Consider the following 17,486-nt stretch of genomic DNA (forward strand, 5'->3'; position numbering starts at 1 on the left):
TGCGGGATGGTGTTGTTCAGTGCGGGATGGTGTTGTTCAGTGCGGGATGGTGTTGTTCAGTGCGGCATGGTGTTGTTCAGTGCGGCATGGTGTTGTTCAGTGCGGCATGGTGTTGTTCAGTGCGGCATGGTGTTGTTCAGTGCGGCATGGTGTTGTTCAGTGCGGCATGGTGTTGTTCAGTGCGGGATGGTGTTCAGTGCGGGATGGTGTTGTTCAGTGCGGGATGGTGTTGTTCAGTGCGGCATGGTGTTGTTCAGTGCGGCATGGTGTTGTTCAGTGCGGCATAATGTTGTTCAGTGCGGCATGGTGTTGTTCAGTGCGGCATGGTGTTGTTTAGTGCGGCGTCGTGTTGTTCAGTGCAGCATGGTGTTCAGTGCGGAATGGTGTTTTTCAGTGCGGCATGGTGTTGTTCAGTGCGGCATGGTGTTGTTAAGTGCGGCATGGTGTTGTTCAGTGCGGCGTAATGTTGTTCAGTGGGGCATGGTGTTGTTCAGTGCGGCATGGTGTTGTTCAGTGCGGCATGGTGTTGTTCAGTGCGGCATGGTGTTGTTCAGTGCGGCATGGTGCTGTTCAGTGCGGCATGGTGCTGTTCAGTGCGGCATGGTGTTGTTCAGTGCGGCATGGTGTTGTTCAGTGCGGCATGGTGTTGTTCAGTGCGGCGTAATGTTGTTCAGTGCGGCGTAATGTTGTTCAGTGGGGCATGGTGTTGTTCAGTGCGGCATGGTGTTGTTCAGTGCGGCATGGTGTTGTTCAGTGCGGCATGGTGCTGTTCAGTGCGTTGACCAGTCGAAATAATCGTCGAAATTTGGCGTCTGTGGCTGGAAGCAGACGCCGAGTTCGACGTTCCTCCCAAATGCCACACTCCCTCGCTTTTCAGGGCTACAAAAAAAAACATATTTTTCAAAACAATGAGTTGTAATTACCTTGTACGCTCTAGACGGTCAAGTTGCAAGCTGAAAACAAAAATATTTGTCTTGTTAGTCGTCGTGTTACTAACCGCTGTGTCTTGTTTGCCAGCATTGCCGCTTTCCTACTTCCTGTTGCAAGCCACGCCCACGGATTATAATTTTGCCGTGAGTTCCGCCTATTGACGTCATGTCCGCGTCGCATGACTGCGACGTAATATTATCTAAAACTGTTTGTGCGGCATGGTGTTGTTCTGTGCGGTATTGTGTTATTCTGTGCGGCGTCGTGTTGTTCTGTGCGGCGTAGTGTTGTTCAGTGCGGCGGCGTGTTGTTCAGTGCGGCATGTTGTTGTTCGGTGCGGCATGTTGTTGTTCAGTGCGGCATGGTGTTGTTCACTGCGGCATGGTGTTATTCAGTGCGGCATGGTGTTGTTCAGTGCGGCATGGTGTTGTTCAGTGCGGCATGGTGTTGTTCAGTGCGGGATGGTGTTGTTCAGTGCGGCATGGTGTTGTTCAGTGCGGCATGGTGTTGTTCAGTGCGGCATGGTGTTGTTCAGTGCGGCATGGTGTTGTTCAGTGCGGCATGGTGTTGGTCAGTGCGGCGTAATATTGTTCAGTGTGGCGTAATGTTGTTCAGTGGGGCATGGTGTTGTTCAGTGCGGCATGGTGTTGTTCAGTGTGGCATGGTGTTGTTCAGTGCGACATGATGTTGTTCAGTGCGGCATAATGTTGTTCAGTGCGGCATAATGTTGTTCAGTGCGGCATAATGTTGTTCAGTGCGGCATAATGTTGTTCAGTGCGGCATAATGTTGTTCAGTGCGGCATGGTGTTGTTCAGTGCGGGATGGTGTTGTTCAGTGCGGCATGGTGTTGTTCAGTGCGGCATAGTGTTGTTCAGTGCAGCATGGTGTTGTTCAGTGCGGCATGGTGTTGTTCAGTGCGGCATGGTGTTGTTCAGTGCGGGATGGTGTTGTTCAGTGCGGCATGGTGTTCAGTGCGGCATAATGTTGTTCAGTGCGGCATAATGTTGTTCAGTGCGGCATGGTGTTGTTCAGTGCGGCATAATGTTGTTCAGTGCGGCATAATGTTGTTCAGTGCGGTATATTGTTGTTCAGTGGGGCATAATGTTGTTCAGTGCGGCATGGTGTTGTTCAGTGCGGGATGGTGTTGTTCAGTGCGGCATGGTGTTGTTCAGTGCGGCATGGTGTTGTTCAGTGCGGCATGGTGTTGTTCAGTGCGGCATTGTGTTGTTCAGTGCGGCATGGTGTTGTTCAGTGCGGCATGGTGTTGTTCAGTGCGGCATGGTGTAGTTCAGTGCGGCATGGTGTAGTTCAGTGCGGCATGGTGTTGTTCAGTGCGGCATGGTGTTGTTCAGTGCGGCATGGTGTTGTTCAGTGCCGCATGGTGTTGTTCAGTGCCGCATGGTGTTGTTCAGTGCGGGATGGTGTTGTTCAGTGCGGGATGGTGTTGTTCAGTGCGGGATGGTGTTGTTCAGTGCCGCATGGTGTTGTTCAGTGCGGGATGGTGTTGTTCAGTGCGGCATGGTGTTGTTCAGTGCGGCATGGTGTTGTTCAGTGCGGGATGGTGTTGTTCAGTGCGGGATGGTGTTGTTCAGTGCGGGATGGTGTTGTTCAGTGCGGCATGGTGTTGTTCAGTGCGGCATGGTGTTGTTCGGCATGGTGTTGTTCAGTGCGGCATGGTGTTGTTCAGTGCGGCATGGTGTTGTTCAGTGCGGGATGGTGTTCAGTGCGGGATGGTGTTGTTCAGTGCGGGATGGTGTTGTTCAGTGCGGCATGGTGTTGTTCAGTGCGGCATGGTGTTGTTCAGTGCGGCATAATGTTGTTCAGTGCGGCATGGTGTTGTTCAGTGCGGCATGGTGTTGTTTAGTGCGGCATCGTGTTGTTCAGTGCAGCATGGTGTTCAGTGCGGAATGGTGTTGTTCAGTGCGGCATGGTGTTGTTCAGTGCGGCATGGTGTTGTTAAGTGCGGCATGGTGTTGTTCAGTGCGGCGTAATGTTGTTCAGTGGGGCATGGTGTTGTTCAGTGCGGCATGGTGTTGTTCAGTGCGGCATGGTGTTGTTCAGTGCGGCATGGTGTTGTTCAGTGCGGCATGGTGCTGTTCAGTGCGGCATGGTGCTGTTCAGTGCGGCATGGTGTTGTTCAGTGCGGCATGGTGTTGTTCAGTGCGGCATGGTGTTGTTCAGTGCGGCATGGTGTTGTTCAGTGCGGCATGGTGTTGTTCAGTGCGGCATGGTGTTGTTCAGTGCGGCATGGTGTTTTTCAGTGCGGCATAATGTTGTTCAGTGCGGCATAATGTTGTTCAGTGCGGCATAATGTTGTTCAGTGCGGCATAATGTTGTTCAGTGCGGCATAATGTTGTTCAGTGCGGGATGGTGTTGTTCAGTGCGGCATGGTTTTGTTCAGTGCGGCATGGTGTTGTTCAGTGCGGCATGGTGTTGTTCAGTGCGGCATGGTGTTGTTCAGTGCGGCATGGTGTTGTTCAGTGCGGCATGGTGTTGTTCAGTGCGGCATGGTGTTGTTCAGTGCAGCATGGTGTTGTTCAGTGCGGGATGGTGTTGTTCAGTGCGGGATGGTGTTGTTCAGTGCGGCATAATGTTGTTCAGTGCGGCATGGTGTTGTTCAGTGCGGCATAATGTTGTTCAGTGCGGCATAATGTTGTTCAGTGCGGTATAATGTTGTTCAGTGCTGCATGGTGTTGTTCAGTGCGGCATGGTGTTGTTCAGTGCGGCATGGTGTTGTTCAGTGCGGCATGGTGTTGTTCAGTGCGGCATGGTGTTGTTCAGTGCGGCATGGTGTTGTTCAGTGCGGCATGGTGTTGTTCAGTGCGGCATGGTGTTGTTCAGTGCGGCATGGTGTTGTTCAGTGCGGCATGGTGTTGTTCAGTGCGGCATGGTGTTGTTCAGTGCGGCATGGTGTTGTTCAGTGCGGCGTCGTGTTGTTCAGTGCAGCATGGTGTTGTTCAGTGCGGAATGGTGTTGTTCAGTGCGGCATGGTGTTGTTCAGTGCGGCATGGTGTTGTTCAGTGCGGCATGGTGTTGTTCAGTGCGGCATGGTGTTGTTCAGTGTGGCGTAATGTTGTTCAGTGGGGCATGGTGTTGTTCAGTGCGGCATGGTGTTGTTCAGTGGGGCATAATGTTGTTCAGTGCGGCATGGTGTTGTTCAGTGCGGGATGGTGTTGTTCAGTGCGGCATGGTGTTGTTCAGTGCGGCATGGTGTTGTTCAGTGCGGCATGGTGTTGTTCAGTGCGGCATGGTGTTGTTCAGTGCGGCATGGTGTTGTTCAGTGCGGAATGGTGTTGTTCAGTGCGGAATGGTGTTGTTCAGTGCGGCATGGTGTTGTTCAGTGCGGCATGGTGTTGTTCAGTGCGGCATTGTGTTGTTCAGTGCGGCATGGTGTTGTTCAGTGCGGCATGGTGTAGTTCAGTGCGGCATGGTGTAGTTCAGTGCGGCATGGTGTTGTTCAGTGCGGCATGGTGTTGTTCAGTGCGTGATGGTGTTGTTCAGTGCGGGATGGTGTTGTTCAGTGCGGGATGGTGTTGTTCAGTTTGGCATGGTGTTGTTCAGTGCGGCATGGTGTTGTTCAGTGCGGCATGGTGTTGTTCAGTGCGGCATGGTGTTGTTCAGTGCGGCATGGTGTTGTTCAGTGCGGCATGGTGTTGTTCAGTGCGGCATGGTGTTGTTCAGTGCGGCGTCGTGTTGTTCAGTGCGGCATGGTGTTGTTCAGTGCGGCATGGTGTTGTTCAGTGCGGCATGGTGTTGTTCAGTGCGGCGTGGTGTTGTTCAGTGCGGCATGGTGTTGTTCAGTGCGGCGTCGTGTTGTTCAGTGCAGCATGGTGTTGTTCAGTGCGGAATGGTGTTCTTCAGTGCGGCATGGTGTTGTTCAGTGCGGCATGGTGTTGTTCAGTGCGGCATGGTGTTGTTCAGTGTGGCGTAATGTTGTTCAGTGGGGCATGGTGTTGTTCAGTGCGGCATGGTGTTGTTCAGTGGGGCATAATGTTGTTCAGTGCGGCATGGTGTTGTTCAGTGCGGGATGGTGTTGTTCAGTGCGGCATGGTGTTGTTCAGTGCGGCATGGTGTTGTTCAGTGCGGCATGGTGTTGTTCAGTGCGGCATGGTGTTGTTCAGTGCGGCATTGTGTTGTTCAGTGCGGCATGGTGTTGTTCAGTGCGGCATGGTGTTGTTCAGTGCGGGATGGTGTTGTTCAGTGCGGGATGGTGTTGTTCAGTGCGGGATGGTGTTGTTCAGTGCGGGATGGTGTTGTTCAGTGCGGCATGGTGTTGTTCAGTGCGGCATGGTGTTGTTCAGTGCGGCATGGTGTTGTTCAGTGCGGCATGGTGTTGTTCAGTGCGGCATGGTGTTGTTCAGTGCGGCATGGTGTTGTTCAGTGCGGCATGGTGTTGTTCAGTGCGGCATGGTGTTGTTCAGTGCGGCATAGTGTTGTTCAGTGCGGCATGGTGTTGTTCGGTGCGGCATGGTGTTGTTCGGTGCGGCATGGTGTTGTTCGGTGCGGCATGGTGTTGTTCAGTGCGGTATCGTGTTGTTCAGTGCGGTATTGTGTTGTTCAGTGCGGCATCGTGTTGTTCAGTGCGGTATCGTGTTGTTCAGTGCGGTATCGTGTTGTTCAGTGCGGTATCGTGTTGTTCAGTGCGGTATCGTTGTGTTGTTCGTATTGTGTTGTGTTGTTCGTTATGTGTTGTGTTGTTTGTATTGTGTTGTTGGTATTGTGTTGTGTTGTTCGTATTTTGTTGTGTTGTTCATATTGTGTTGAGTTGTTCATATTGTGTTGAGTTGTTCGTATTGTGTTGAGTTGTTCGTATTGTGTTGCCTCTAACACTTAGCTTCTAACACTTAGCCTCTAGCACATAGAAGGTAAATAAATAGGAAGGAAGGACTCACCGGTGACGTCGTCGCCCACGTCCAAGCGTTGTACTTTGTATTTTCATCCTTCTGACAGTGGAAAACATATAGCCAACAAACACCGTGGAACCTAAACGAATGAAAGAAAACTATCATTTGGCCACAACCAACATTCACAGATACAACACAATGTGACGTGCGGTGTTGAGGTTAAAGGTTGAGTGAAGGGCCCTCGTTTTAAACTACTTTTTTGAAAAGGAGTGGGAACAAGTAAGACGTATTTAATTTATTTATTGGGAAGTAGTAAGACTTATTAAATTTATTTAATCTACTTTTCTTCCCAGGCAAAATTTGATGTGCTGCAATTCCAAATTTCCAAAGTGAATGAAGGAATGAAATCCTTTAAATTATGATTTTGTATAAATACTAGGCATAAACACAAAATCTACGGCACAAAATGGGCAGACTTTACTTGTTTGAAAAGGACTGGTTACAAGACAGACTTTTTTAATTTATTTAATGGGAAGAAGACTTATTTAGTTTAATTGATCTATTTTTGTTCCCTGGCAAAATTCGATTTGCTGCAATTCCAAATTTCCAAAGTGAATGAAGGAATGAAGTCGTTTAAATTATGATTTTGTATAAATACTAGGCATAGACACAAAATCTACGGCACAAAACGGGCAGACTTTACTTGTTTGAAGAGGACTGGTTGCAAGACAGACTTTTCTGATTTATTTAATGGGAAGAAGACTTATTTAGTTTATTTAATCTCTTTTTGTTGCCTGGCAAAATTGGATTTGCTGAAATTGTATTTTGCCAAATCTTGACTTGAGACCTGATAGGAAGTATTAAACGCTCAGTTAAATCGATACAAGTTGGTAATAAGAGCGAGTAATGTTGGTTGAAGCGATGAATGAAGGTTAAAAGCAATTTAAATTATGACTTTGTATAAATACTAGATATTAACAGAACATCTACTGCGCAAAATGGGCAGAGTTTACTTGTTTGAGAAGGAGTGGCTTATTTAAGTCTAAGATTTATTTAATCTGTTTGTTCCCAGGCAAAATTGGATGTGATGCAAATCCAAATTTCACCACATGATGGTGCCAAATTTTGACTTCATAGGACATATTCAACACTTAACTATTATGTTCAAGGTAATCAGATTTGTTTATTATTCTAATGGCCTTTTCAAAACTATTCTGGATTACTACTTTGGATCTATTCTACATTACTTGGCAACAACATACTCTGTAACAGATTAGGCAGTATAATCACATATGTTAACTTATCGTGATGTGTTAAATCAATTACTGTTAGACATTATTATTCTGATAATCTACCAAATCTTTGAATTGAAGAATTTGTGATTTAATTAATAGCTTGTTGTTATGTTCAGGGTAATCAGACTTGTATATAATTCTAATGGCCTTCTTTTGAAAACTATTCTGAATTACAACTTTGGATCTTATATTACTTTGCAACAATATACTCGGTGACAGATTAGGCAGTATAATCACATATGTTAACTTCAGTGCCCACACTGTATTTATTTATGGTTATTTGTTAAATCAAGTACTGTTAGACATGAAATAGGAAGTGTTTAACATAAATGTTATGGCTACTCACCGTTGTAGCTCGCTCCTGGTCAATGATACGAGCCTCTTCTTGCAGTGGAAAACTTGCAGCCAACAAACACCGTGGAACCTAAAGGAATGAAATTAAACATTAACATTTCGCCTGGACCAATATTCACACGTACAACGCAACGCGGCTACACTTCTGCTAGCGCCTCAGCTACACGTTGATATTACAAACGTAAATCTCTTTAAACACAATGAGTGTTACTTACCGTGTACGCTGTAGACGGTCCAGTTGCAAGCAGAAAATAAAGATATTTCTGTTGATATTCGTCGTTGCTCAGTGGCTCACGGCCATCGCGCCAACAGATTTGAATTTTGGTGGAAGTTCAGCCAATTACGTCATATCCGCGGCACATGACTGCGACGTAATACCCGCTTATCTGAAACGGCAGTTAAAAGTAGAGTTACATCAAGTTTTCTTTTTTAATCAACGCAATCATTTACAACCGTTGACCAGAAAGAATCGTCGAAATTCGACGTTCCCCCCAAACGCCACACTCACTCGCTTTTCAGGGCAACAAAAGTACTTCTTTTTAAAAACGATGAGTTGTACTTACCGTGTACGCTCTGGACGGTCCAGTTGCAAGCAGAAAATAAAAATATTTCTCTCGTTAGTCGTATGTTACCATCCGCTGTGTCTTTGTCAACAGCGCCATTTTCCTACTTCCTGTTGCGAGCCACGCCCACGGATTTAAATTCTGGCGGAGGAGCCCGCCCATTGGCGTCGTTTTCGCGTATAGCAAATCCGATTGGTTGGGAAAGGGGCGCGGTTATGCAGCCGAGGGGTCCTGTGATCGGTGGGATGTAAAGTAGGCGTCGACGTCACGTCCGCGTCACGTGACCACGACGTGGCAGACGTCATATAGCAACCGCTGTTTTGTTTAGTAGACTTACAGTTGTTATGCATTGACATAATGGCGCACACTCCAAATAGATTTAAATAAATTAAATAATTCTTCTGCCCACTCCCTTTTAAACAAGTTAACTCTCCCCGCGGATTTGAATTCCGGCGGAAGTTCTTACAGTTGTTATGCGTTGACATAATGGCGCACTGGTTAGCATGTCCACCTCTTAAGCATGATGTTGCGGGTTCGACGCCTGATCAATGTTAGCATGGAGTGAGCTGAAGTGCATGGCGCTGAAGATTTGAATCTTTGAAATGCGCTGAGGTCTGACGTATCAGGCAGAATGGTTTGCCATCACGTTCAACAAAAAATAGAAACTTTCCCACTCTGATAAAAACGTCCTGTGTTCATCTACATATTTTCGTTTTGCTGTGCATCTTTTCCCTGCCATTTCGAGAGCCCAATTGACACTGATAGTTTACTGGAATGTGTTTGCCCATCCTACTTTGTGGAATTTCACCACATGCGCTTTTGACGAAAATACTAAATTGAACTCAAGTGAAGCCAACACGCACAACCCCCCCCCCCCCACACACACACACACACACACACACAAATGTTGATATGAACATAAAAGAGCCGCATGCGGTTCAGGAGTTGCGGCTTGGCCAAACCTGTACTATACAACTTTATTTGTGTAAAATTTTCACAACAGCTGTCACACAAACAAAGCGGGAAAAACCGAAGACGTGCGTGTTCCGCCCACGCTGGATTTATTTGCACCTTTGAAAAGACACCGTATTGCCGCAGATGTGGCAAAGAGTACTTTTGGGCATCTGAGCCGGAAGGATGTCCAAAGCATCACGTCACCTGCTCTGGTAGGAATGGTGGTGGGACGTTGAGGTCAACCGCTTTGGGGTTGGCTGAATCTTTGGTCGCAGGATGCCACACACTTGAAGACAGAAGCAGAAAAGCAGAGCTAAATGCAAAATGTACTCACCGGTGACTCCAATTTTTTCCCCCCCTGAAGAAATGGATGGACGGGTGGCCCCGGCTGGCCGGTGGGACTCTTGTTATTCTGACCCTTTTTAGTGCGCGTTTGGGGCAACAACCGTTTTTTGTGGCGCTCTCTTCTGGTTCAAGAGTGCCCTGCATGTGAATTTGCCTTTCCTGCCTTCTGATTGGATGAGCGCCGGTGTGACGCGGTGCCTCTGTCACCGTGGCGGGGGGTATACGTCGGCATCGGAGCGTCTGCCAACGTCTGAGACCGGCTGGCAGTGTATCGGAGGTGTCGAGTGCGGTGCCGCTGGAGCTCACTCACCAGCTGGTGTTAGGGCCACAGAATGAAGGCCAAGGAGAAGACTAGAAAGAGAAACAGAAACTTCTCCTCCAATTGTTTGATTTGTCTCTTCTGAGCTTCGATGAATTCTTTCAGCTCTTTGTTCCTCTAGGACGGACAAATGGAAAGTAGCCTTCAAAAGCCAGTAAGCGTGCAAGTAAGTGCCGGGCTGACTTTGGGCCCTTACCTGTTGCGCGCTGTGCAGCAGATCCATTCTCTCTTGGAGGATGCAAGCGTCGCGCTCCCTCAACTCCCACATCAGGGCTCGCTTCCATTGGTCCACGGCGCTCCTAAGCTCTTGTCTCTGATCCGCCGTCAGGACGTCATTCACGCCAGCGTGGCTGGCTTTTTCGCCGTCCGTGGCGGGGCAGTCCCGCTGCGGTAGCGCCTCGTACAACATGGCCTCCAGCTCCATGATCCTCTGGGCCGCAATCCTCGTCCATCAGTGGTCCGGCGGGAGATTTGAGGGCGGCTTACCTTATGAGCCTGGTCCATGGAACGCTTCCTGAAGTCCAACTCTTCATCCAGGTAGCCCTTCTGGTTGCAGAACATATCCTAGCACAGCTCAAGGTCAGAATTGTTGGGGCACATTGCCCCGAGTTCCCCTTGGCTGATGTCGCGTGTCTGTCTACCTTCTCACTTTCAATGTCCAACATCTTCTGTTGAAGTGCTGACTTGGTCACTTTGATGTATTCTAACCACTGAGGAAAGGCTGCTGTCACATAAGCAGAATGCGAGAGCGTGCGTGGACGTGCGCGTTACCTTCTCGGCTAGGGTGGGAAGGGTCCTGGCGTGAATCACGACCACCTGCTCCTCGTTGGTGAGATTCTGCAAGAGCCCAAAGGCACAGCGTCAACAAGGTTCTTTCAGCGCAAAGCCTTCCAAAAGTCACATTTGAGCCGCCGAGTCTCGTGGAGTGCGAACATAAGGAGTTCGACATACACTTACGGCGTTATCGCCCAGGATGTCCAGCTTCTTCATCAGATCACTGATGACGATGTCCTGGGGAAAGGCGCAAGGAGCAATGTAAGGTGTTCTGGGACCTCAGGTTAAGGTTAGGGTTGCGAGGGACGCCTTACGTACGCTCACGCCGTCGGCCTCGCAGTAGATCTGCAAAGGGCTGAGGCCGTCTGGGAAACGGACTTGCAGAAACTTCAAGACGGGGGAGCGCCACTCCCTCTCCTGAAAGGCAGAGGCATGCATCCGTCCGTCCGTCCGTCCGTCCGTCACATCTCTGGCCTCAACACACTTGTGCGAGTCTTCCCACCTCCAGCTCCAGGATGCGGAACTCAAGGAGTTCGTTTTGGTCTCGGATATCCTGGATGTGCTCTTTCAGACGCGCTTCTTCCGCCTCCATCCGCCTGACCTGAAAAGACAGTCAGACCTCATCTGCGGGGCTTCCGGACGGGTGTGACGCCAAGCGACTCCGCCCAGCGCCTTTCTTTCCGTCACCTTTTCGGCCAACTGCTGATTGCTCTGACGCAGCAGCTGCTTCTCCTCCACCCACTTGACATTCTAGAAGAGACAAACGCGTGGACAGCTTTGGAATGTTGTGTCATTTTCATCCACAAATTCTTTGGTTGACTGGAAAATGACATTTGCTTTTCTCCGCATTTTCCCAGCCACGTTCAGGGGGGGGGGGGATGGTCCAGTAATGCCAGACGAATGAGTGACTGAAGAATGTAGCTATTTTGTCTGAGAAAAAGGTGTGCTCATTGATAAGCTTACCTGTCCTTGTTGCTTCAGCGCTGACTCCAGATCTGCTACTCTGCTTTGATAGTGACCCATTTCTACTGTCATGTAACATGGGGGGAAGAGATGGTGCAAATGGTAAAATATGGATTGTTCACAGGAATAAATTGGCAGAGCTGAAATTCCAAATTTGTCCAAAAGATGGCGCCAGACCAAAATATGAGACCAAAAAAGGGGCCAAAATAAGCTAAGCAAGTTAAAATAGAAATAAAACAGGAACACGGTGTCGGATTGTGAGTCACGCATGGACGCACAAATGTGATTTTTACTTTTTGATTTCTTTGCTTGGCTAAAAATTGATTCCCTCTTTCATGAACTGTGTTTTGCAATCGAATTGTTCTGGGATTGAATGATTTTATTAACACGGGTATCAGTGGGTGAAATTGTTCGGTTTCTGGAGTGATTAAGATTTGTAATTCTATTTCATGTTTCTTCAATAAATGTGTTGTGTATATTCATCTACTTTGTTGTGCACTGATTTGTACTGAATGTACAATCGATGGTTCGGGGTTGATTTGACAATTTGATTAATGTGCGGGGGGTTATTATGGTATAACATAGGACTGTAATAAATAAAAGTAGCATCAGACAATTTTAGAGAATTGAATAACTTTCGTAGTTATTTGAGACACGAGTGAATTTCAATCCGTTTGAAAGTTTGCTTCGTCTGAATAAATTAACGGAAGTGTTTGAATCGGATTATCGGTTTGGTGTAGAACTGAAAGTAATTTAATTATTTGAAGGGCGCAGGCCCGTTTCCCCTTTTGACGGGCCGCGTAAAAAGTAACTCCGAACATGTTAGAGAATTAAATAACTTTCGTAGATATTTAAGGGAAGAGTGAATTTCGTCAAAAGTGAATTCGTTTGAAAATGTACTTCCTCTAAATAAAATAACGACGATGGTTAAAATAGATCATTTGAGTTGGTGAAGGATAAAAGTATTTCGATTGTCCGTCGGGCGCGGCCCAGTTCTTAATTTTGTCGGGCCGCGTCAAAAGTTAAACAGGACACGATCGAAAAATAGACTTGCCTTCCAAATTAATTACTGGGCAAATCTAAATAGAGTAAGACATTTTTATTCGTTTTAAGAAAGTTGTTATTCTTTTTAAAGCAATCAAGTGGGGTGAAGCACTCCGACAGTTAAGTGCTAGATCTACATATAAGAAGTTAGAATTAATAACGTAAAGTGCATTAATTTTCTCCTTAAATGCTATTATTGTCACACTTTTATTAATTCGATTCTCTTTCGAATAAACAAGTTGGTCGGCTCGCTGCTTGAGCGACCAAGTAGAACGGACCCATATCAACATTTACTTCGGCAAAACTAGTGCTAGGGTGCGCTATACAAACGAATCCCTGAGGTCTTAACAAAGACATCTAAAAATATCCGTAACATAATAAGAACTTCAAACATTAGCGGGGAGCCATCAATACGATGCGGTCACTTCGAAGTCTTGCCTCGAATTGAGTTACTCGGCTCGAGCTTAGGGTGACTTGAGAGGGATTGGCGTCGTACAGAAATTAGATTGATTCCGGTGGAGTTAATTTAACTCGGGTGGTTAGATTACGGACGAATCTCCGAACCCGGCTAAGACAAACCCGTTACCGGGAAGCCGGGGGCACCTTATTGAAAGAGGTGCGTTTGACACTACCATCAGCTTTTCTCTGGTCTGAAAGGAGGAGGAGGGAGGCTCCTCCTCCTCCTTTCAGACCAGAGAACACCCGAGGCTGGGTGAGAACGGGGAGGCTGCGACCCGGTCGGGGGTTGCGGTAAGGGGCGCCACCTTGATCTCCTTCTCGGCGTCGTAGTCCTCTCCGCTGGTCTGGGCTAGCAGAGCGTAGGCTCGTTGCAGCGCTTGATATTCTTGCGTCAGCTGGCGGTAGCGAAGCTCCGCCTCCTCATGCACACACCAATGCAACACAGCACTAGTACCAGAATCAGTCAGACCGGCGACAAAGCACCCGCGACGCAAAGACGAGTCCGATTCCAGGCTGAAGAGGAATGTTTGGCGCCAATACGCTGGCAGAAATGGCGGGCTACCTCTTCGGGTTCCGTGTCGGGGGTTCTGTCGGTGTGAAAAGACAAGGACGATCCGTCCGAGTCCACCAACACGTCTTCGTCGTAGCCGTAAAATGTTTCGATGACCTGCGGGCGCGGAAGCAAACATCTCTCTGAACAAACTGAAGCGACACCTCACGATGAATCGACGAGAGGAACGATAGCGAGAAAAAGGCCATTTCATCTTGCGCAACACCAAGCAGCCGCAAACAAACAGACTCACCTTGCAGGACCTCACGCTTTGTTCCTCCTCAGAGATTCTCGACGTCGGTATCGTAGCAGCAAATCTCTCTCCTGTCGACACAAACAATCCGCCTTTGAGATTCTTTGGATGCAAAGGGAACGAACGGCTCCGGCGCAGAAACAAACGCGACTCACGATGACATTTCTGACATGAGCTCCTGTCTCCAGAGCCTGAAAAACCCGTCACCGGCGATGATTGGAGGGACGCTCGTCTTTTCCAAAAGTGACAACTACAGGGTGTGTCAGGGTTTTCCAGATTATCTTTATCGTATGATTATGTTGCTTTGACTTTGACTGCAACCTGTAATAAATAATATTATTTATCCCTTATTTATCCCTATCGCTTATCCCTTCCTACACAAAGTCGTAAAACATCCCTTGCTATGTTTTGACTAGAGGTCAAGGGCTTTCTCTATTCAATCCACTCTTACACCCACCCTGTTTCTCTTAATAAAAATGCTCGTGCAGGAGCCGAGAGTCAGACTTCATTCGTACAACGGATGGACTCTCCACCTGCAGGTGTCCAAAAGAACTTACTTGTCTCCCGTGTGGTTCTTGCAAAATAAGTTGGAGCGAGCGCAACTCTAACAGGGTGCATTTTGCCACTAGCTGCCTACGGACAATGACGTCGCGCTCGCGGCTCATGGTTGACGGGCTGAGCAGCCGGGCGAGTCCGTCGTTTTCAGCGCACAGCGAGTGGCAAAGGCGCTGACAAAACGGGAGCTTTGAGCTGCTGAAAACGGCAAAACAAGTCTAAAGCGTGTTCAAACGCGTGCGCACAATGCTCCTGCTTGAAAGGTCGGAATTTAAGGGGCCAATTTTTTGGATGGCGGCCGCCGGCCAAGCTTTGGACGGAAAAGGTTTCCTGGCGACAGCGAGCGAGCGCGGCGCTGCCGTACGTGCACCGAGTCACCTGCCTGAAGACCTTGGACAAGTCGTCGATGATGTGCCGCTGCTCCACAACTTGAAGGAACTCCATTTCACCGTCCTGCTGGCCGCAACCGCGCTCCAGGTCATTGAGCGAACTAGGCCTTCTCTGTGGAACACAAATGCAGTGGACTCCGTTGGCACGCCGCCGTTGTCCGCGTCGACTTACCAAGCTTGCCATCTCCTCGTTCTCCTGGGTGACAAAGCGCACTTTGTTTTCAAGGCCACACAGCACCAGTGAGAGTTCTTCATTCTTCCTGCTCAGGCGTTTGTTTTTGTACAGGAGTGGCAGAAACTGGCTTTCTGTTTCTCTCAGTCGCTTAAGCTGCAAGCATGAAGTGCGGGATGCGAAAGACGCACAACACGCGGGCCAGAACGTATCCATTCCTTTTGCATCGGTTTGAACGGAATCGTGGCTTTGGCTCCCAATAAAAGACATCTGTGGAGCGGTTTTGCCGGTCGGCAAACTGGAACGGGTCAAATAATGGGGGGAGTCTGGAAACGATGTGATCTTTAAGCAGCCTTTCGAAGCACTTCATCATGACCGGAGTCAGTGCAACAGGCCGGTAATCATTAAATGAGGTGATTTGAGGTTTCTTCGGCACCGGAATGATGGAGGCAGTCTTAAAGCACGCTGGCACTGTGGCTTGGCCCAGCGAGGTGTTAAAAATGTCTGTGATGACCCCAGCCAGCTGACTTGCACATTCCCTGAACACACGCCCAGGAATGTTGTCGGGGCCAGGGGCCTTACGGGGGTTGACTCTCCTCAGGGTCTTCAACACATCGGCGGAGTCAAGGCAGAGTACCTCCTCTTCCTGATGGGGGACAGTTTTAACTGCTGGAGTGCCGTTTAGTGCCTCGAACCTCCCAAAGAAGTTATTTAGACCATTTAGAAAGTCAGCATCAACTTCACCCACCGGGGGGGGAGGGTGAGTTGTAGTCTGTAATCGCCCGTATGCCTTGCCACATACTCCTGGTGTTGTTGGCGTCGTGGAAACGATCCTGAATTTTTCGACTGTGGTCTCGCTTCGCTACCCTGATGGCACGGTTCAAGTTGGCTCTCGCTGTCCTCAGTGTCTCCTTGTCGCCAGACTTGAAGGCAGAGTTCCGCGCTCGTAGCGTTTGACGTACCTCCTCAGTCATCCAGGGTCGTTGGTTGCCCCGGGTGATGATATTCTTAGTGGTGCTGACGTCCTCGGTGCATTTGTTGACGTAGGCTGACACAGTCATGGCACACGCATGTCAAATCTACATCGGGGAAACTGGGAGGGAGGGAGGGAGGGCGGGAGGGAGGCAAGCAGGGAGGCAGGCAGGCAGGTAGGCAGGCAGGGAGGCAGGCAGGGAAGCAGGCAGGGAGGAAGGCAGTGTCTGTCTGTTGAGGTTTTCACCTTGTTCTTCTCCTGCTGAAGTTCTAACTGGACGTCCATCAGTTTGGCTCTCAGCTCGTCATTGGCGGCCTGAAAGGCGTCCGTTCGCTCCGCCTTGACCCGCCCTGCCGGAGCTCGTTTGGACATCTCTTACTCGAGTCTCGCCCGGTCGTCAGTCAGAGATCACAACATTTGTACCTGGAGAGCACAAACGCAGCGCTGTTTTCCACTGGCTTCGGACTCAACTTCAATCGGTACCGTAACGTACAACATCATAAACATAGATCTAGCTTGACTTATTCATTGAATAAATGCATTTGGTTCTTCAAAACTGCATCACGCAACATAGCGTGACCGAGACGGCCGTTATCCACCTGCGTGAAGTTATTTGGTGAAATGAATGAGATGTTTAAGACACCATCGTTCTGTCTCTATGTAGATGAAGGGAAATAATCGATTGCTGAAGGTCCAAAGGTGTTGTGATAAACAAATAAACATATTAGTGACATATTTGTGATAAACATATTAGGCAGGATAATCACATATGTTAACTTGACTGCCCACACTGTATTTATTTATGGTTATTTGTTAAATCGAGTACTGTTAGACATGAAACAGGAAGTGTTTAACATAAATGGACGACGAAAGGGGTACTCACCATTGTAGCTCCTGCTGGTCAATGATACGAGCCTCTTCTTGCAGTGGAAAACATACAGCCAACAAACACCGTGGAACCTAAAGGAAGGAAATTAAACATTAACATTTAGCCTCAACCAACATTCACAGATACAACGCAACGCAAACTACACAAACGTAAATCTTTTTAAACACAATGAGTTGTACTTACCGTGTACGCTCTAGACGGTCCACTTGCAAGCAGAAAATAAAGATATTTCTGTTGATAATCGTCGTGTTTGTATCCGTTGTCTCGCTCAAGGCCATTGCGCCCACAGATTTGAATTTTGGCGAGAGTTCAGCCCATTGACGTCATTTCCGCGGTGTAATACCCGCATATCTGAAACGGCAAAGTTAAGAGTAGAGTTAAATAAAGTTTTTAATCAACGCAATAATTTACAAACGTTGACCAGTCGAAATAATCGTCGAAATTTGGCGTCTGTGGCTGGAAGCAGACGCCGAGTTCGACGTTCCTCCCAAATGCCACACTGCCTCGCTTTTCAGGCCAACAAAAAAACATATTTTTCAAAACAATGAGTTATAATTACCTTGTACGCTCTAGACGGTCAAGTTGCAAGCTGAAAACAAAAATATTTGTCTTGTTAGTCGTCGTGTTACTAACCGCTGTGTCTTGTTTGCCAGCATTGCCGCTTTCCTACTTCCTGTTGCAAGCCACGCCCACGGATTATAATTTTGCCATGAGTTCCGCCTATTGACGTCATGTCCGCGTCGCATGACTGCGACGTAATATTATCTAAAACTGTTTGTGCGGCATGGTGTTGTTCTGTGCGGTATTGTGTTATTCTGTGCGGCGTCGTGTTGTTCTGTGCGGCGTAGTGTTGTTCAGTGCGGC

At 48.2% G+C, this 17,486-nt stretch overlaps 1 protein-coding gene and 2 long non-coding RNA genes across 10 annotated transcripts; all 3 read right to left on the minus strand.

The window, feature by feature from the left end:
- Positions 1 to 5,557: 5,557 nt before the first annotated feature.
- Positions 5,558 to 8,090, minus strand: LOC137840584 (uncharacterized). The gene is made up of 4 exons (XR_011087331.1): positions 7,984 to 8,090; positions 7,636 to 7,806; positions 7,413 to 7,490; positions 5,558 to 5,910 (listed from the first exon to the last, which is right to left on the minus strand). It is a non-coding gene; the product is annotated as an uncharacterized lncRNA (long non-coding RNA).
- An 830-nt stretch (positions 8,091 to 8,920) lies between these two features.
- LOC137840646 (uncharacterized) lies at positions 8,921 to 9,720 on the minus strand. Its single transcript, XR_011087473.1, has 2 exons — positions 9,593 to 9,720; positions 8,921 to 9,223 (listed from the first exon to the last, which is right to left on the minus strand). It is a non-coding gene; the product is annotated as an uncharacterized lncRNA (long non-coding RNA).
- Positions 9,721 to 9,833: 113 nt separating this feature from the next.
- Positions 9,834 to 16,151, minus strand: LOC125974890 (janus kinase and microtubule-interacting protein 3-like). 8 transcript variants are annotated; one of them, XM_068652038.1, is made up of 14 exons: positions 15,980 to 16,151; positions 14,761 to 15,808; positions 14,582 to 14,700; positions 13,645 to 13,715; positions 13,404 to 13,508; positions 13,147 to 13,260; positions 11,339 to 11,403; positions 11,063 to 11,125; positions 10,878 to 10,976; positions 10,694 to 10,792; positions 10,553 to 10,612; positions 10,373 to 10,438; positions 10,243 to 10,311; positions 9,836 to 10,165 (listed from the first exon to the last, which is right to left on the minus strand). In XM_068652038.1, exons 7-14 carry the CDS (start codon positions 11,396 to 11,398, stop codon positions 9,938 to 9,940), a joined length of 744 nt encoding a protein of 247 aa, XP_068508139.1. In that variant the 5' UTR covers positions 11,399 to 11,403; positions 13,147 to 13,260; positions 13,404 to 13,508; positions 13,645 to 13,715; positions 14,582 to 14,700; positions 14,761 to 15,808; positions 15,980 to 16,151; the 3' UTR covers positions 9,836 to 9,937. The 8 variants fall into 8 exon arrangements, with proteins under 8 accessions (XP_068508145.1, XP_068508141.1, XP_068508139.1 ...); XM_068652044.1 differs by having other exon boundaries at positions 9,834 to 10,165; positions 11,339 to 11,400; positions 13,147 to 13,257; positions 14,582 to 15,808; XM_068652040.1 differs by having other exon boundaries at positions 9,834 to 10,165; positions 11,339 to 11,400; positions 14,582 to 15,808.
- Positions 16,152 to 17,486: the final 1,335 nt, after the last annotated feature.

This window comes from Syngnathus scovelli, chromosome 9 (genome assembly GCF_024217435.2).
Source record: "Syngnathus scovelli strain Florida chromosome 9, RoL_Ssco_1.2, whole genome shotgun sequence".
Taxonomy (NCBI): domain Eukaryota; kingdom Metazoa; phylum Chordata; class Actinopteri; order Syngnathiformes; family Syngnathidae; genus Syngnathus; species Syngnathus scovelli.

Excerpts from the sequence above, each read along its gene's own strand:
- LOC125974890 (XM_068652044.1), bottom strand. The coding sequence starts at position 11,398 with ATGGGTCACTATCAAAGCAGAGTAGCAGATCTGGAGTCAGCGCTGAAG. Across the intron at positions 10,439-10,552 it reads TGGGCGATAACGCCGTAAGT|AATCTCACCAACGAGGAGCA; the intron begins GTATGTCGAACT and ends GGGCTCTTGCAG. Across the intron at positions 10,166-10,242 it reads TGGACATTGAAAGTGAGAAG|GATATGTTCTGCAACCAGAA; the intron begins GTAGACAGACAC and ends GAGCTGTGCTAG.